General features: G+C 52.4%; 8 protein-coding genes across 8 annotated transcripts; 1 reads left to right on the top strand and 7 right to left on the bottom strand.

Moving 5' to 3' along the window:
- Positions 1-572: 572 nt before the first annotated feature.
- QC764_511117 (uncharacterized protein) lies at positions 573-1427 on the bottom strand (the record flags this gene model as incomplete). The annotated part of the gene is made up of 2 exons (XM_062948329.1): positions 573-1109; positions 1164-1427. 2 exons carry the CDS (start codon positions 1425-1427, stop codon positions 573-575), a joined length of 801 nt encoding a protein of 266 aa, XP_062799769.1.
- A 2912-nt stretch (positions 1428-4339) lies between these two features.
- Positions 4340-5027, top strand: QC764_511118 (uncharacterized protein). The gene is made up of 2 exons (XM_062948330.1): positions 4340-4808; positions 4865-5027. The coding sequence occupies exons 1-2, from the start codon at positions 4403-4405 to the stop codon at positions 4909-4911; spliced, it is 453 nt and encodes a 150-aa protein (XP_062799768.1). The 5' UTR covers positions 4340-4402; the 3' UTR covers positions 4912-5027.
- Positions 4961-5872, bottom strand: QC764_511120 (uncharacterized protein; the record flags this gene model as incomplete). The annotated part of the gene is given in 3 exon segments (XM_062948331.1): positions 4961-5043; positions 5061-5622; positions 5676-5872. The coding sequence occupies 2 exon segments, from the start codon at positions 5870-5872 to the stop codon at positions 5238-5240; spliced, it is 582 nt and encodes a 193-aa protein (XP_062799767.1). The 3' UTR covers positions 4961-5043; positions 5061-5237.
- Positions 5873-7093: 1221 nt separating this feature from the next.
- CAR1 (Arginase, catabolizes arginine to ornithine and urea) lies at positions 7094-8654 on the bottom strand (the record flags this gene model as incomplete). Its single annotated transcript, XM_062948332.1, has 3 exons — positions 8115-8654; positions 7466-8049; positions 7094-7406 (listed from the first exon to the last, which is right to left on the bottom strand). The coding sequence occupies exons 1-3, from the start codon at positions 8334-8336 to the stop codon at positions 7094-7096; spliced, it is 1119 nt and encodes a 372-aa protein (XP_062799766.1). The 5' UTR covers positions 8337-8654.
- Positions 8655-9724: 1070 nt separating this feature from the next.
- QC764_511140 (uncharacterized protein) lies at positions 9725-12677 on the bottom strand. The gene is made up of 2 exons (XM_062948333.1): positions 11444-12677; positions 9725-11376 (listed from the first exon to the last, which is right to left on the bottom strand). The coding sequence occupies exons 1-2, from the start codon at positions 12171-12173 to the stop codon at positions 10217-10219; spliced, it is 1890 nt and encodes a 629-aa protein (XP_062799765.1). The 5' UTR covers positions 12174-12677; the 3' UTR covers positions 9725-10216.
- Positions 12678-12967: 290 nt separating this feature from the next.
- Positions 12968-15676, bottom strand: QC764_511150 (uncharacterized protein; the record flags this gene model as incomplete). Its single annotated transcript, XM_062948334.1, has 1 exon — positions 12968-15676. The coding sequence occupies one exon, from the start codon at positions 15674-15676 to the stop codon at positions 12968-12970; it is 2709 nt and encodes a 902-aa protein (XP_062799764.1).
- Positions 15677-16458: 782 nt separating this feature from the next.
- On the bottom strand, positions 16459-17075 carry QC764_511160 (uncharacterized protein; the record flags this gene model as incomplete). The annotated part of the gene is given in 3 exon segments (XM_062948335.1): positions 16459-16889; positions 16898-16990; positions 17045-17075. Coding segments are annotated over 3 exon segments (555 nt in total).
- A 471-nt stretch (positions 17076-17546) lies between these two features.
- Positions 17547-17932, bottom strand: QC764_0086900 (uncharacterized protein; the record flags this gene model as incomplete). Its single annotated transcript, XM_062940873.1, has 2 exons — positions 17547-17659; positions 17770-17932. 2 exons carry the CDS (start codon positions 17930-17932, stop codon positions 17547-17549), a joined length of 276 nt encoding a protein of 91 aa, XP_062799762.1.
- Positions 17933-18858: the final 926 nt, after the last annotated feature.

The raw sequence follows: 18858 nt of genomic DNA, 5'->3' as shown, positions 1-18858 counted from the left end.
TATAGTAGACATCGATGTTAAATGGTAGGGGTGTTGATAATTGTTTTGGTCAATATTCGCAGAAGATTGGGTCGATACGGTGCAGCTATCGCGCAAGGGATATGGGCGGCAATATACGGGCATGTCTGAGAGGAAAGCATTGGGATGATTCGAAACAAGTTGGTTGTGCAGCTGAGATATGGCAGCGGTTGTCGGCGGACCGTTTCCATCAGTCCCGGCCAACAGCTAGCCAACCACCAGTGACATCAACAAAGACGTAGTAATGCCGGTTCAAACAGACAATATCATGCAGGTATATAAACATGCTCCGCAAGATTGGACGGATCCTGCAGTTCCAGCGCCCAGGGCCTCTTTTTAAGTCTGCCACAGATTCGACGAATACCTAGGTATATTGGCAGACAACAGCACAGCGTCACATCACAGTTCAATCCAAAGCAAGGCACAAGGGATCTGCTGAAGATTCTCGTCAATTCAGTAAGGGCAGGAATGATGAAAGTCAACGTTACTTCGCTCGGTTGTATTCCTGCGACAGACAAGCCATTTCCATCTCTTGCGCCCCCTCTCCTCAGAACCTAGGGGCTTAGCCAACTTAGACATCCCGCCTCCCGACACGCTTCGCAAAGTTTTGGCGGCGATTCACTTAAGTGTCCTAGACATTCGCCGCGCAAATAACCCCCAACATTGCAGTAAGGCACCAACCCATCCCGCACTCCACGCACCTGATGTATGTGGCATAGACAGATTAGATTGCCATATGGTGGAGTGTGTTCTATTCCTGTGTGGCTCTTGGCGACGCTCCTCGCTGGTTGCGCTGACGGTTGCGCTGGCGGTCTCGGTGATGGTGGTAGCGGGGTCGCGGCTGCGGCTGCGGTTGGGGTTGGGGGTTGCTGTTGCCGTTGCACTTGGTTGGTACTTCTATTCGAAGGAGCAATGGCTGTGACACTGGAACGAGGTTGGCTGATAGGCACAACTCCAAGAGAAGTGTCGACATTGGGGTTGACTTGCGGATGCCAAGCGCTGGGAACACTACGCTGAAGATTGCTCTGGGGGTTGCCATAAGAATTGTAATTCGGGTTGACTTGCGGATGCCAGGCGTTGGGAACACTGCGCTCAGGAGTGCTCTGGGGGTTGCCGTAATAATAGTTGCTGTCACTGGGGGCGACTTGCTGAAGCCAGGTGTCCTCGTTGGAAAAACTACGCGGAGTATTGCTCTGGGGGTTGCCATAGGAATTGCTGGTGTAATTGGGATTGACTTGCTGAAGCAGGGCTTTGGAGATACTGGCAGGGGGAAAACCGATATCGTAGAAGATTTGCTGAAGCTCGTCACGGGTGACTGTGAATTGAGGACTACCGTGACTGCGATTGGGGTTGTTTTGCTGGATGCCGTCGTTTGGTGGTTGCCCTCGGTAAGATGGATTGTAAGACATGGTGATTGTATTTGATTTGCGAGTCCTGAAGATGTTGGGTTCAACTGAGAGTGTGGACTCTCTCTCCAACGTCCTTTAAGTAAGGACAGGATCAATCGGTCAATGACCATGGCTGCATCATAGACAATATCTTAAGATGTTGGTGTCAACCAAATCCAGGCAGTTGCCTCTTGATTGGCCACATCGCAGGGACTTCAGGAGGGAAGGACGTCGCCCATTCATTCTTGAAAGGCACCACCGAGGAGCTGCCCACCTCCAAGCTAACCTGTACCTGTCTGTCAAAGTCAGAATCCCACAGAAGGAACATAGTTGTGGTGGCATCCTCACCATGAAATGATTGCCACACAAAAGTACCGATGTTAGCCCACATTATATTGTGAACCATACCTTGGAGAATAATTAACGTGCATGATAAGCGAGCGACGCAGATAAGCGAGCGACGCACTCTCCACCACCTTACTATAACTATCCTCAATTGCTAGACCACAACATTAAGAACCAACTACAATTACGTCAGAAACAGCTGAATCAGACCCTTCTGCAGCCTCCTGGCAAGTGCGGGCATTATGGCCAGGCTTGCCGCACACACCACAGCACTGAACCTTCGTACGAGCCCCTGCACTACCGCCATCCGGCTGTATTTCTTCCACTGCCTCCCCACCCACGGCCTTCTGGTCCAGTAGATCATGTGCATCTTGCACAGTAAGTGATCCTCCGAGCCGTACACGTGTTTTTTTAGCTCTCCGGCGCTTACTTAGTGCCTCATTGGCCTTGCGGAGCGAAGCGTTCTCTGACTGAAGGAGGGCCACCTGGTGCATCACAGCCATCGTACCCTTAGTAAGCTGGTCTATAGCAACCAACATCGAGGTCGGGGAGCTATTTTGATAGTTGGTAATGCGAGTCTTAATAAGCGTTGACTGTGAGTTGGCTTCTCGGGGGTTTTGTGGTGTCTGGAATACCCAAGGTAGTGCCGTGCCCGGCCTTAAGGATGGGGGTGTTGGCGTACGAAGCTTTATATCTAGCTTAGAAAACACCCTCTCTGGATCGTATGGAACAAGGCCAGCACCCGCAAAGCTACCCTATATATTCTTCTCCGTTATAGAGGCGAAGAAAGCCTCGCGGAAGGTACAGAGAAACTCGAGCTTACTTACGTGGTTGATATATATGCGCATTAAGCCCTCGATCTGGCGGCCGTACGCCTGTTTTAGCGGCCCAAAGCAGCCAATATCGAGTGGCTGGAGGAGGTAGGAGGAGTGTGGAGGCATGCAGAGCGTAATAATATTGTTCTGCTAGCAGTGGCGCTCGAATTCAGTTAAGTAGTGGCTTTCGTGGCCATCGAGGATTAATAACCGGTATTTACCCTTCGTACGGAACGCTATATAATAGTCGAAGTGCTTGATCCAATCTAGGCCTACCGGATTGGTAGTCCAGCCATTATCGGTAGTTGCAATACGCCAAGTAGACGGTAAATTGCACTCGGTATACCAGTTGGCAAGGTGGTACTGTGCGGCCAAGATAATGAAGGGCGGGATAGCCCAGCCGAGGGCATTGACTCCCTGTATTACCGTTGCCCACTCGCGGTTACCAGGCTGGGCCAGTTTTGCCTTACTAAGGCCGTCCGAGGTTATAACTACCATACCTGCGAAGATAATACCCATCATAAACCCAGTCTCGTCGAAGTTATAGATATCGTCATCTACAATACCGTACTTGGCCTTGGTGTTCCGTACGAGTATAAACCACTCAGTAATGACCTTTGGATCCTCGCATTTAGCTCTCTGGTAGTCGTATCTGCGCGTAAAACGCGTACGGAGCTGTGGCTGGCGTTTAACGAAGTTATGGGCCCAGCGTTTGCCAACAGGAGGCGCGTCGCGTACGCGTAGCAGTTGGTTGGCCATATCTTCCACGCCACTTAATCTAGGTGGGAATGCGCGTGCAGATAGCTCAAGGACGTACTGAACTATCGTCTTCTCCTCCAGATCCGTTAAATTACGTGAGTTGGCTGGAATATCGCGTCGCATTGGTCGGCCATTACGCCTATGGCGGAGGGTTGCTTCTGGGACGTTATATAACTTGGCTGCAGTACGGATACTAAGATCCTCCTTATTTTGAATAGCTTCGAGGGCAAGAAGAAGTCTAGCTTCTTTTGAAGGGCCGTCCATGGTTGTTGGTGGTGAATTGTAGTAGAAGATATTTAAGAGACGTGTTGTGGTGGAGAGTGCGTCGCTCGCTTATCTGCGTCGCTCGCTTATCATGCACGTTATCAGGCTTTCAAACATGGTTAAGAAGCCTTTAAAGATAATTCAAAGGTCTTCGAAGATAGTTAAATAAAGTCCTATTATTTCATTTTTTGAGGTACAGTCTGTAACATTATACGCGCTAATTTACGTACTTTTACTATGCCAAACATGTATTTTGTGGTAAGGGTGGATGGGAAGGTGCCCGACAAGGCCGGCCGGCCGGACCTGAGCCGGAGAAGCCGACACGGCACGTGGCTTGGCGTTCAGCTTTCATCCCGAATCTCCGTGATCATTCCTGGCGTAGGTATCTTGATACCAGCTACAGATATGAGCGCAATCAAGAAAGCAATTGCATCCAATTCCAATCTGTCTGTTGTCTCAAAAGCATCTTTGTCTGATAAATCATCTCCATGTTCTGAGCTACCCCTGCCAGGAAGATCTTGATCGATCACTGGGCTGACACGCAGGTCTCATGAGTGGCCGGTTGGGTGGGTTCAACACCAGAAACCACCCGTCACACCAGTCTCACACCCACACCATGAAGTAGAGATGACACAACCAGCCGGCGCAGCCCGCTTCTCCAGCGACATTACACCAATTCAATATTGCTTTACTTTCACCTGAACCTTCCCTCCAAAAGTTATAAGATGAGCCATCGTGTCGACCATCTCATCTCCCCTTCTTCTCCCCAGACCCCAGCAAAAAAGAAAAAAAAAGCCCCTTCCAAAACTAAAAATGGCCTTCTTCAAACTCCTCCTCAAGCTTTTCAAGCGCAAGCAATCCAAAGACTCCAAGAAGAAAAAGGACAAAAAGAATAAGCAAAAACAGCAATTCGTCGCCGTCCAACAGCCCATCCCCATCCAGCAGTCCATCCAGGGCGGCAAGGTGACCTATGTCCAGCCTGTCCACCAGCAGCAGCAGCAACAATACGTCCAAGTCCCCGTTGTCCAGCAGCAGCAGCAATATGTCCAGGTCCCCGTCCAGCAGCAGCAGCAGGCCTTCAACCCCCAGGCGGCGGCCAACAAAGTCATGGCGCAGCAGATGGCTGGGTACGCCAATGGCATGACGGGGAATAAGATCCCGCAAAAGTATGTCAACCAGGGCGCGGCTTACGCGGCGGGGTATATGGGGAAGCAGAAGGGTAAGTTTCTGTTTATGAGATGAGACGGGGGGTGTGTATGCTGACAGAGATGATAGCTCCTGCCCAGGCCCAGGCCGGCGGTTACTACGCTGTAGCTGCTTAAAATCTCCATGACAACCCAAACATGACTGATGCGTGATGAGAAGCAAGGCGTTTTGGGAATTTGTTCCAGCGTTCAGCAAGACCGAAACGTGATAGTAATACATCATAATTACTTATAGACGGCAAAAAAAAAAACAAAAAAAAAATTAAAAAAAATACCCAAAATCCCGCCCCACGATATCCAATATGAGATCATGCCCAATACATACGACCATCCACATCCTCTGACACATGCCTCCCTTCCAAACCCAAACACAGGTAGATATCATCACTCGTTCCACATCCCATACAGCTGAACTCCCCAACGCCCCCCTTTCCCCACCACCATCAAACAGCATCATCCGCAAAAACCTGATAAGCAATAACCATAATCCACAACAAAAACACCGCCCCCACCAGCCCAAACGCAAAAACCGCCTGCCAGCTCTGGCAAATACTCCTCTGCTCCAACCACGCCAACGTCTCCAGCGTCTGCCCCTTGGGCATCGGACTCGCCCCAAAAACCTGGATATTGCACTCCGAACTCACGCTCCCGTCCGGCCCCCACAGCTGCACTGATATCACTATCAACCCCGTCAACCACAGCACAAAGAGAATAAAACCCCCTATCATGACGATGGAGGGGAGCAAGCGGCGCTGGTAGATGAGGTAGAGGAGGAGGAGGATGAAGAAGACTGTGAGGGAGGCGACGGTTATGTAGTAGGGGAAGTACCTGTTTTTATGTTAATAAGGATGGGAAGGGAAGGAGGGGGGAGGACAACGGACCACGGTACTGGTAGTAGAAGGGTGTGCTGGATGTCGATAAAGGTGGCAAATACGCCAATGATGGTGCAGGCGCTTATGAGCATGATGAGCATCCAGATGTTGAGCTGGACGGCGGGCCAGTGGTATTTGTGTACCCGGGCCTCGACTACCCGGCGGGAGTAGACAAGGGAGGGTTCCGAGGTGAGGACAGATGCCATTTTGGAGTTGTTGCTGTGTGAAAGTTGTTGTGTGAAGTTGTTCTGCTTGGTGGAGCATCCACTTCAGGGGTGTGTTTGCTGGTGGTTTCTCTCCAAAGCTAGTTGCTGTGTTCCAATTCCAAAAGACCCAGCTACCAAGACGATGTTCTTCCAAAAACGTCGCCGCGCGTCAAAATAAACTCGTAATGCCGTAAACGATTGTTGCTTTTCTATCCGCACCAGCCTGTTCTCCCAAAATTTTGTATCTGCTGTCTAACTCCCTCCCAACCTGAATATCCCCAAGAAAGCGCAAGAAAACTGACTTTCACGCTCTCTCACTCCAATTGGCCTACCACCCACACGTCCAGTGAACGTCGTTGATCGGTGGCAACCTGGCCGGCTGGTGGAGAGACTCGGTGCCGTGAGTCCGTGAGTCCGTGAGGTGGTGGGTGGGTGGGTGATCGGATCGCACGGGCGGTGCTGGAGGTGGTGGAGTTGTCGCAAACTGCCGGTGGCTGGGAACAACGGCCTGGATTTTTCGTCGCTTTATCGCTCGGTCGTTCGATAGGAGGTTCAAAAGAAAGAGAACAACAAATGCGATTATGTTGCGACAGGATGCGATGCGACAATTGTGCCTAGCGGCACTGCTTCCTGCTGCTTGCGCCGGTGTTGGATATCAGCTCTCCCACCGTGCCGCGCGCAGCAGCCAGCGCGCTTCTTCAGGTGCTTCACGAGATTCAGAAAGTGGTCTTGGCGCGCCTATCTTATCGATTGCGCTGTGCCCACCTGGTGGTTGGTTCGTGCCTGGCCGCTGGGTGAGCTGGGGTAGGTAGGGTGGTTCTTGGGACTCAACGTTGATGTTGAACAGATCCGTAAAGGAAGATCAATTGGGAAGATGACGGATATCAGTCCAGGCACCATCAGGTCTCAATGAGACATTTCGGATGATGCATGTCTGTTCCTCTCTGGCGGCAACGACTTCTTGAACGCGGGGTGGTGGGGCAGCGTGGCACCGGCCCAGCCACCCGTTTCCATCTTGAGGCTGCTGCTAAAAATGAACATTTCAGTGATGGGATGGATGCCTTCCCTCTATTCATGCCTGTACTAACTACAAGGAAACCAAAACGCGTGCTCCTACCCAACCCAAACGCAACTTGAAAACGAAAAGAAGAACAGAAATTATGTACCCATGATGCTGCCATACCTTCTACTATCAAAATGACCAAGAGACCGCAAACAGGCCTACAGAAGAGACTCGCCGAGCGCGCACCGAACAAGGGAGCAACCGGCCCTAACCGTCTCGTGAGCCCCGATGTCTTCAGCAGGCGCCAGGCTGGGGTTGACTTCCACCAAGTCAACAGCCACCAAGCTGCCCGTCTGGTGCACACACTCGCAGATGTAGTCACCCTCGCGCAGCGTCAAGCCTCCACGGACAGGGGTGCCGGTCGATGGCGCCCACATGGGGTCAAGCGCATCCACGTCGAACGACAGATGGATCGGGGTATCGCTGCCAATGTGACCGAGAGCCATCTCCATCACGCGGCCGATGCCATGTCTGTGTCTCTTGTCAGCTTCTCTTTTCCAACACAAGCAACAACGTCGCCAAAAACGTACCTGTCAATGTCAAACATGCTAAACGCCTTGATCCCATTCTCCCTCAAGATCCTCTTCTCGCCGGCATCAACATCTCTCAGACCAATGTACACGATCTTCTTGACGCTGATCCTGTTCTCATCCTTGATCCACCCAAAGACATCCTCCTTGTCTTCCTTGGCCAACCCAGTCAAGAAGCTAACAGGCATGCCGTGGATGTTACCACTGCCGCTGGTCTCGGGGGTGTTGATATCGGCGTGCGCGTCCACCCAGATGACGGCGATCTCTCTGCCCAGCCTTTCCCTGATAGCCTTGGCCGAACCACCAATGGTGCCAATGGCAATACTGTGATCACCACCCAGAGTCAAGACCAGTCTCCCCTCCTTGGCCTGGTTGTACACCTGATCGGCGATCTTCTTTGTCACGGCAGAGACGGCGCGGGGGTTCTTCATGTTGCGGTAGTCGGGGTCCTCCTTGGGCACAAGGTCGGTGTAGAGGTGGACTGTGTCATGGCCGTGGAGGTTGTAACCGAGCTCGTCGCGGATCTGGGTCAGGAGGCCGGCTTCGATGAGCGCTGATGGCGCAGCGTCAACACCTGGTTTGCACTGTGATTCATTCTCCCTGTCAGCCTCTCGCCCATTCCCGTAGACAAGAACATCGCCAAACATACCTGACCCCCCGAGAAACCAACAGCCACCACACCCAAATCCTCGGGGTGGCTGAGGAACTTGCTCTCGATCAACGATGTGTTCATGATGCTTCTGCCGAAAGTGCGAGAGCCAACGCTCGAGGCGGGAGTGTCTGGGAGAGCGGTGACAGTATCAGTTGCGCTGGTAGACTTTGTCGTTGGCAGCGCAATGTCTGCAATGTCGCTGAGGCGGGAGGGTGCCATTGGTTCTTATACCGAGCTGGGGTCTCGGCTGCTGTCGGCGTCGCTAGGGCGGGTGACCTGCAGCGGTGCAGCAAATGCAGTGCGCGATCTAGATCTAGCGGCTGTCAATGCTGTGTTTTTTAGACAGGGGGATAAACAATCCAAGCGAGAGAACAAAGGACAAAGAGACATAGGTAATGGAGCCAACACAGAAGGCTCCCTCCCTTGGAAGGGGGAACACCGCCTTGTTATCTATGTATCAACGGGCGCTGCTCCAACAATATCGGTCAGATACGGGCACCACCCTGTGCCGCGCCGGCCGGGATCGCAGAACACAAGGACCACATGCGTGGTGACGATGTGCCGCCAGCCCGCCAAGACCACACACACCACAGCATCGGGGGGCTGATCGCAGAAGGTGACATCTGCTTCCAAGCTGTGGGGAAGCACATCAAATGCCTCTTCTGGCGCTTCCTCCTGATTTCCACAACACGATCACCACTGCACGTCTCGGGGCTGCAACTCTGGCAACTCAGCCGCCCCTGTCCCGCCCTGCCGCAATCAAGATTCGACGTCCCAATCGACCAACAACTGCATGTGCCAGAGGGCCGAAACACGGAGACATGATGACAGTAGCAAACCAAACATACCTCTTTGGAAAAGAACAGTCTTCGGAGCCTCCTCGGGAAGATTGTCGTTGACGTGATAGACAGCAGAGGTCGGGTGTGTTGCACAGCTCAAACTGCAATTCGGCTCAAGTGCCAAAATGACAAGTCGCAAATAAACCGCTATCTGACGCTAAACAAGAGAGAGAAAGAATGCATCAAGTCAAGCCACCTATCTCACCGAAAACCAACAACATCTCCTATTTATAACCGTCTCGCCATCTCCCTCCCCATCACTGACCCTCAAGGTTCACCCATCACTATCCACCTAGATGCTTGTAATTCACTCATCCTGCCATCACCCTCCCATCACCCTCTCCAACACGAAAAAAAAAAAGCTGAGAAAACAAAATCCCACCTCACAACTGGATCCAGTCTCGGACAGGACTGCCGTTAAGTTATAAGTGCCCCTTCAGTTAACGGCAGGACCCAAGACATATCCCGGACGAAGATCCCAGCAAGCATGGCGGATACCGCCGGCTTTCACGCTCGGGGGTGCTACCCAGACCGCCGCTCCACATTCTTCCAGTGAGCTTCCAGAAACAGAACAACATCACCGATTCCCTTTGCGTAACTTCTTAGGTAAAATTTCCCCGATCTCGCGGTCCGACTTGTGCTTGAAACTCAATCACGGGGTTCGGTCCGAGATGACACCGCCACTGGGAAAGAGGTCACAAGTGATGGTAATGATCGGAACCGAGTCTTGCTCGCTTCGGAGATAAGAGTTGATAGCAAAACACTCACCTCACTCCGAGTTATCAGATTGGGTGACACACAGATACAGCTATTCTCTCTCTATCTCTCCAGCTGTTTGACGATAACGACATCTCTATTCCAATATATCAAGATTGTGAATATTGCACATGACAACACATCTTGATATCTTCCACCACACCATCCCCAAATTTCCCCGATCTCAATGCTTCCGCCCAGCTTTCCAGAAGCCAACGCCAAGCATTCGAATCCCACGATTGATAAACCCAGCAGCAAGCATGCCCCTGTCACACACGACAACATCAACAGCTTCACCAAAACCGCAACGTCAAATGCTCGCTCAATCATTTTGCTCGCCTGCTTCCAAAAACGTGACTTGTCCTTCATCACCCCCACAAATTTTCACAACAAAAGCCAACCAACACCACACAAAACAAACCAAAAAAAAAAGATCGAATAATTATACAGCAATATCTTGACGCAATACAACAAAAATTAAAACTATACCCCCCCTTAGAATCCTCAAGCCTCCCCAGCCGCACTCCCCACCTCCCCCTCCCCATCCTTAACCAGTTCATTATCCCTCCCCTTAGCCCCCTCCCCCCCAAGCAAATCCCCCACCCACCCCATCTCCCCCCGCCTCGGATCACTAACCCTCGCATACTCCAACAGCAACCTCAGCACATAAACCTGCATATCCTCCTTCCTCAGCACCCTCTCCGCCCACTCCTTCCCCTCCATCGCAATCTTCCTCGCCACCTCATCCCTCCCCGTCCCATCAACCCCCAAGAAAAACTCCATTATCCCATACCAATCCCCAAACCGGCTATCCATCGGCACAAAATGCTTCCAGGCCACCAGCCTCGAATCGTGCCACTCCCTCCACAGCGTAGCCTTGATCGGCAGGCTCGTGCTCCTCAGAAAACCCAGATACCTCCCGCTAAACGAGTTCCCGTCAATGTCAGGCAGATATTTATTCCTAAACTGCTCCGCCATCGGCATCCCCTTTGTAACCTCAAAGTGCTGATCCGTGTAATTGCACCTCACGCCCTGGCCCTTAATCCCACACATGAGGTCAATAAACTGCACGTTCGACCAGCTCGCCACCCACTCCCCCAATTTCCCTCTCTTCTGCGCCTTCAACCCGTACGCTTTGGGGGGCAGCGCAAAATTCACCGGCTCGAGCTGCCTCTGCTCCGCGAGCGTAATCTTGGACCCATTATTCATGGCCACAAATCTGTGACGTTGAAACGAGCGCCAGTTGTCCTCTTTGTTCTTTCCACCGGTAGCCACACCGCGCCAGATGACCGCGTCTTCTTTTTCTTCCCACGGGATATCCGCCCCCTGGGAGCCCATGAAGCGCTCCTCTTCGTTCCAGTACATTGGTGCCGGGAGGAGGATCTCGTTGTTGACAGCCAGTTTGGAGCCGCCAAACATGGGAAAGAGCGTTTTTGTCGCCGAAACGGAGAGGGGCTCGACAAAGACGCCCTCGAGGGCTTGGAGGTCCGATTGATGGCAAAAATCGGTCGACAAGGTATAGTTGGAGACATAACCCTCCGTCATGTGAGGCAGCGCAAAGGACGATTTGATCAACGGGGTGCGGTTAAAGTCAGTGATAACAGGCGACTGTCGCGCAAGGGAAGTAGGCGGGCACCCGCGGCGGGCGATTAACCAGTAGTGTTCTGTCGCAGCATCTCGTCAGCATCATGACTCTCCAAGCAACACCACTCCCAATGCAGATGAACGTACTATTCCCCTCCCAAACCTTCTTCGGCGTCTCAAAATCCTTCTCCGGCCCCTCCCCCGGCTTAGCCAACTTCTCAAACTCGGTCACCACCTCCTCCGCCCTCACCATCCTTTTATCTTGCCCCGCCCTCCCAACCAACTCATCAATCTCCTCCCAAGGCACAACCAACCTCGGCTCATCCATCGCATTAAGCGCAATATCCATATCAGGCAACAACCCCTCCACGGTCCCAATCATCTTCAACCAAATCTTTGTCCAGAACCAATCACTCCCACTACTCGCCTTCCCATCCCTAACCTCGATCCTCATCTCAAAATCCCACGCGTCTTTCCTTATCCTCTGCGCCTCCAACGCCCAAAACGGTTCCAAGTCATGGTATATCTGATCCCAGAAATCTTCCACAATAACCGCATTTTTTTCCTGCGCAAACTTAAACCACTTGTCAAACCCGGGCGGAGGGTGCCGGCCTCTACGTTGGCGGTAGGCAGCTGCTGCTTCGGCGATGGTGTGGCTTTGTCGGGAGATCTTGTTTGCAAACTCTTTTTCTGCCGAGTCGATGAGATATTCGATTGGATGTTTTTGGGCTCCTAAGCCGGCCCAGGGACGGCGGAAGTTTTGGGGGGAGGCAAAGTCTGAGCCTGGCTGCCCCGTCAAAACGTAGAACACGCAGAGGATGAGAGCTGCGGGGATGAGGTAGCGGAGGAAGGCTGAGGGTCGGCGGGGGAAGGCCATTTTTGATAGGTAGGGCGAGGAGGGAGGATATTAGTTTGGCATAGCCGTGTAGTCTGGGTGTAGACGGTCGCGATGGGAGGGAGCAAGAGGTTCGCGGCTCCTTCTCGTAGGCGGCTGGGATTGCCTCGGACGCCGGTACGCGCAGTTCGTGATCGTGGTCGGTCGGTTGGGGGTTCGATGGAACAAAAAGATCTGGGGAACTGGGTTGCGATGGCTTGGTAGGTAAAATCCGGGGTCGGTGTCAATTGGAAACGCCGTTGATGCGTGGCGCGCCGTCTTCAAGCTACAAGGCAGAAACAACTGGTTCGAAATGCCACTAGCACAAAAAAAAAAAAAAAAAAAAAAGGAGGTATCGTCGTCGGCTGCAAGTGAATGCAGTATCACGGTAAAGGAGTGTAGGAAAGAAATTGGTAACGGCGGAAGAAAAGTAATAAGGAGTGTGTCGTGGGGCAGGCCGATATGGTTGGTAGGTCAGAAAGCTGAGATGCATGAGATAGGGGCCCGGGGGGCGGCGCGCTGCTCGGCTGCTGCAGGCTGGGCCGTTGGCTGCCAAGTTCACGACCCATAACCGCAATTCTGGAACGCCCCAAAAAAAAACCACGCCCCGCATAAACCCTGGCTTTCAGCTCGCTATTGTTTCAATGGTTTGCTTACCTAACAACCCTGGTGCCGCTAAGCCGAAACTTGACTTGGCGGGAATTTCCATGATGATGGTCATCATGTTTTTGAGTCCAGTTGATATATAGTGTACAAATCAAATACAAGGTATATATACATTTTAGAGATGAACAACCTCAATCGAACATGTGCCCCAGCATGGTAGCCCCTCCTCCATTTTCTCCATCGACGTTTTCCTCCTCCCCCTCGCCCAACCTCCCGACCAACTCGGGAAAGCTAGGCTTAAACGGCCACTGCCACCACCTTTCCGCAAGCTCCACAATCTGCGTCCTGTTCAGTGCCCTCAGGTCAAGCTCACCTACAGGGCCTTTGAGCGGCGTCCCTCCCAGGGCAGGATCGCGGAGGCTCTTCATCTTTTCCGCCACGCCCCGCCCTGAGCCAGGCCACAGACCCTCCACCGCTTGTGATATTGGCGCAGAGGCTTGTAAATACAGACTCCGGATGATAAGGTCCATCTGGTCAAACATCTTCGACCCATGCTCGCATTTGGCTCGCAACGCCGGCTCCATCGCCCTGGGTTGAATGTCCAACAAAGCCCCGTCACACGCTGGCAAGAACTCCTCCGGCTGCACCACCAGCGGCTCAAACTGCCGACGGTCCCACATGAGCACAGGTCCTAGCTCCGGCGGCTGCTTGAAAGCCCTCAAGTTGTCTCGCGCAACCAAAAACTTGCTTCTCGAGATCGGGTCGATGTTTTCCCACTGCTCCTTGATTTCGGCCTCGAGTTTATCAAACTTCTTTTGAGCAGCTTTCGCCAGCTTGCCCTCCTCCTCCTCTTCCAGAACTTGGAGCTTCAGTTTCGTCAGCTCGTCCAGCTTAATCAACAACTCGTACAGGAATTCTTGCTTTTTTTCCGTCTGCGTCTTTAACCACGTATTCCGGTGCAGGTGGTCGTTGTCTCTCGTTGTCCATGTGCCCTCCTTCGATTTCGTCTCCTTCAATTTCTCCCACTCTTCCTCTCCCAGCTCATATCTTGCCGCGAGCGCCGGCTTCTGCTCTCCAGCCTTAACTGACTTTCCCTCCTTTTCCAGCTCCAAACAGCTCTTCAACAGCGCCGTCTCTCGCCCCTCCGGCACCTTGAAACCCGCCTTTCTCATCCTCTCCAGAACCTGGCCCATACCCTCCATGTCGATGTGCTTGTCCCTCCTGTAGATATAGTTCTTGCCACCATTCGGGTGATCGACTCCCGCCACCTCGGTGACCCAATCTAGCGAGAGCTCAGCCTGTATGGCCCCCGCCTTCCTCCTCTGGATCGTCTTGGGTAAATACTGCGCCTTCTCATGTTCATCCACCCAAATCAGCATCCTCACCAACCCATACTTCTGAAACAACCCCTGCAGCCTCACCGAATTGATCAACTGATACAAAATCATGGCCGTCATGCTCCCCATCCTCCTCCCCCCCACCCTCTTCTTGTCGAGAGTCATCATGTTCATCACCACAAGCAACGTGTCGTTCCTCTCCGGCGTCTCATCAGGCTGATAGTTCCGCACCGGGTGCGCCGCCAACGCACCCTTCTTCTCCAACGCATCAAACAACGATGCCCAAAGCGCCCACGCAACCTCCAACACCTCGACCCCTTCCCTCTCTACCAACGGCTTCAGAAACGGTTCGTAAACCTTGTAGTCCTCCTCCACGAGCACATGCTTTCTAGGCTGCAGCAAATCATTCAGCTTTCTGCTCCACAAACCCGCCCCAGGGTTGATATCAATAATGTCACACCCCTTGTGCCTCTCTAGCAGACCAGGCTTCATATACCCCAACACATCATCGCAGAGCTTTTCCGAGAGGATATTCACCCTCTTCACATCAGCGTGTTTCCTCATTTCTAGCCTCCTCTGCTTCGCGACCGCGGTGTTGCGCCGACCCCACATCCCCGTGTCAAGGAGCGCATCGTAGAGGTATGTCGTGTTGACGCAGTCAGCCTTGAAAGTAACTTCCGGTTGGGGATGATCATATCTGACGGAGCGTCTGACGTATGCTCTTTTTTCTTTTGGGGGTTTCGCGGCGTCTTTGGGTTTGTTTTTGGATCCAGCTGGGCGGCCGCCGCGTCTGCGGGCTGGCTTTGGTTGTTCTCCCGAGGTAGCGGGCTGTGACTCTTGCTCAGCTTCGGGGGACGGTTCGGCGTCGCGGACTTTTTTGGGCCTGCCCCGCCGTTTGATGGGCTTTTCGTTGTCCAAGGCGCCGAGGAGCTTTCCAAGAGTCGATGCAGTGGTGGAATCCTCCTTTGGCAAGGGCGCCGCTTTGGGTGATGGTTCGGCATCTGTCTCGGGAAGAGGTTGCGCTTCCAGTTCAACAACCTTCTTGCGGCCGGAGCGCTGTTTTGAAAGCTTTTCGCTTTTCAACGCTTCGAGGTCTGGATACACTAATCTTGGGTTGTTGTCTATATCCGCGAGCAATTCCTTAAGGGGAAATGCCCTTTCGTTCTGGTGCACTCGCTCGATGTGTCTTCTGAGGTTCGGCCTCCTGGTGAACCCTTTTGTCGCATATTCGCAGGTAGGAACGGGGCAAGCAAAACGACATGGTTTGTCCTTCGTGGGTATGTTCTGTTTTTGTGCTTTGGGCATGGGCTCAGCGGCGACACGTTCGAGCGGTACATGTTCGAGCGGTGCATGTTCGAGCGGTGCATATTCGAGTGGTACATGTTCGAGCGAGACATCTTCGGTGAAGCGCGCATAATGTCGAACTTGGAGGGGCTCTTGGAATTGGAGGCGGGGCGATGGGAGGCGAATGCGATGATGGCCCGCGGCGATGGTACCGATCAAGCGCCTGGTGGAGAGGGAGCGCAGAAAAGTTGCCTGTGCAACATGGTGGACTGGTAACATGGGCGACGTGAAAAATGCATACGCAGAATTGACGGATCCAACCGAGGGCAAGAAACGGTCTTCGATGTTTTTTTGGACCCTGGTCTGCCAAAAGTCAATCAATCATCAAGGTGTTCTGCGCCCCACTTGGCGGCAGGTACATCACCGCCGGCCGGCAACGCTCTTGGCACAGTTATCCGCCACATGCATGTTTGGAGGATAAGGGTTCGGGTTCTTATTAACCTTCCATCACCAAGAAAGCCTATTTCCTCTACCATCCAACTCGTAAATTGGACCTGGCAGCCGTCCGCACCATCGACCCCCTCAAACCTTCCTACGTTGTCCTCCGGAGCTTTCCTTTCCACAAAGTCTTCCGAATAAATACAGCACGGCGAGTCCACCGCCCACCAAACTCCCTATCGCCCCAGCACTCAGCAGAAATCGTTCCCGGGCCTTCGATGTCCTAGGAATCTCGAAGGTATATTAGATATGGGGGGATTCCTTGGGGTCCTTTGCGCCATGCTCCACCAGGTTTCAACTGGCACTATCTCCGTATCTCAACTAGCATCGTGGTGAGTGCCGTTCTGAACCCCGGTAGCATTGTCATACTTATCGTATAAGTCAACTGGGAGTTGTCGTGGCCGATACAAGAGTAGTTCGATGGCAATTCCCACCTGTGCTGCCACAGCATTTTTCAACGTCGGTTCAAACTTTCACCATTAACCATTCACAGCCTATTTTATATTTTCCCTGTCATAAAAGACATACCGACCACATGGCAAGGAGGCCGCCATATCGACCGTTCACCGCCATTTAAACTTCCCCAAGTCGATTCCAAGGCCACTGCCCAAGGCCGAGATTTCGCAGACCCTTCCTACCCTCACCCCGCAACCCAGCACCTTGCATCCAACTGACTGATCTCTGCATCCTATCTCAGTGTCTGCAGCTAACCCAAGAGTGCCGTGAAAAGGACCGGCTTCAGCGTCGGCGAGGTACACCCCTGCGTCAGCTTCATAATAAACTGGAACACCAGCCACCGTTTCCATCTGCACATTGGCCTTTACGCTGAGAACGTCGACATTGCCTGCTGGATCTCGGCCCCCTTTGTCTGCGCCGTATGGAGTATCGAGGCCGTGGTCGAGGCACTGTGGGTTTGAAATATGCAACCGTTCGTATCCGTACCAGCGCCGGCGTTGAAGTAGAATGTGGTAACTCCGTCGTGATCTTGGTTCACCTGCACACGTGCGTTCAGAACCTCAAGTTGGGAATACGCTTTTTCTAAGGATTCAATTTGCCTCGGCTGCAGCAAGCCATTAACCATATAATCCCTATTCACTGATCAACTGTCATGTGTGCTCACTGTCATGACCCCCTGCTGGTGCATCATACCCACAGGGCTAAAGGTTCCCGGGCTCACCATCGTTGGAGGTTAAAGTAGGTCTTGGGAAAACTTGGATGTTTTGACAGATGGCTTGGCCTAAAATACAACTTGGACGACAGCTCAGAAATGTTGAGAAGCTGACAGGAAAAATATCCAACTTGGTTATCCTGCTCGTATCATGTCTCTTATATAGATCGGACTTGGGCGAGAAAGATGCCTATTGACACTAAGACCCGATCCTCACCACGCCTGCCCACCACGGCTTAACCGCAACTACCCTAGCTTTGATCTTTGCCAAGGCGAAATGGCACGAAGGAAATAGAAGCAGACCAGAAGTGTCGAGCCGCCAAGCATCCGTGGCATTTGATAGCTACCCACGAGTCTGCAAATTGGCAGGCTCCAGCTGTGGTCGCTGAGGGGTTGGGCACCAACACACACGCACTTGGACCCATGAGAAAGAGGAGTTTCCGGCCTCTCCAGTTCACCATATCAGCAAATTTAAGTAGGTAGTTATTGGGGATCCATGATTTGTTGCCCCAAGTGAGACTGAAGAGCACCTGGCAGCAGCAGGGAGAACTGATTGTCTCGGGCACACATGCCTGACAGTGAAGCCGACTCTTCTCCTGAAAATGTTGTTAGCTGACGCTCGCCAACTGTCAAGATACGTCCATGACTGTGTGTGAGGAGCACCCACCATCTGGGACTTTCCAACCATATCCACACCCCTATTTACTCTCCTGGGCAGCCCGTTCTCTTTCCTGTCTTTTTCTCTCTTCCTTCTCCCTCTGCGCCTTGGTCTCCTCGTACCGTTTGCGCTCGGCGGCTGCGCTTTGTTCTGCGATGCGGGCTATGCGGCGAAGCCTTTCCTCCTCCTCGGGTAGGATCATGGAGGACATTGTGTACGGCTTTGAATGACAGGGGCGGCGAAGAAAGGTGCTCGGCGGTGGTCAAAGGTTGTTGATGAAGGCTTGAACATGTGAAGCGACATAAGGCTGCAGTCGCTTTCAAGCGGTGTTTCGTGTTAGAGATCAAAGTATATATACGGTAAGGTAGGTAGGTAGTCTTGAGCACGTTGGTACCTCAGGTTGATATGCTCAGGTAGCGATTCTGGATATCTTCAACCATCGACGATTTGTGTTGTTGTGGTGGTCGCCTTATATTCTGAAGAAATTTGTGAGTCGGAAAAGCTATCTCGTGTCATGGTAGTCATTCGGCGCTAGTTGGTGGTTGAGGGCAAGATGCCCAATAAGGCGTCAAGTCCAAGGTCGATTCAGCGTGGGGCATGCCACATGATGGATGTACACGTGGCGTGTGAGCAAAATTTGTGTGACCCCAGAGCTGTTCGGGCTATCGAGAGGAGTGCTTTCATCCTACCATTTTGTTTTGCAGCTCGGTCACTTGGGTGGTGCAAAGACAACAACGTAATTCACACTATTGACCAGAGCACAGAGCACTGCAATTCCACTCGAGATTCATTTACAGTGTAAGACGTCTAAAAACCAGGTGGCCAGCGTCGGGGTTGTATTCAAAGGCCCCTATCCACCAGACCAAAGGTCTTAACAATAGGTAACCACCATCTACCTGCAACTGGCATTTTGGATCGACTTCCCGTTTGTGTGCTCCCCCTAATGTTCTGGATCATTCTCCCTTTGCTCTTTGTTTGTCACCTGCCCCTTGGTCACGGCGATCTCTGCTCCCTGACACTGGAGCTCTTGAAGAAGTTTCATCCTTTGGTCCCAGTCCAAGACCCCCCTTTTTTTTTTTTTTTTTTTTTGAAGGGGTAACATTGTTTTTGTGATTATGATGTTTGGGTCTGCGAGTT

The sequence above is a fragment of the Podospora pseudoanserina genome, chromosome 5 (genome assembly GCF_035222485.1).
Source record: "Podospora pseudoanserina strain CBS 124.78 chromosome 5, whole genome shotgun sequence".
Taxonomy (NCBI): domain Eukaryota; kingdom Fungi; phylum Ascomycota; class Sordariomycetes; order Sordariales; family Podosporaceae; genus Podospora; species Podospora pseudoanserina.
Note: the sequence above shows the minus strand (reverse complement) of the source record. Positions and strands in the feature narration are given on the sequence as shown.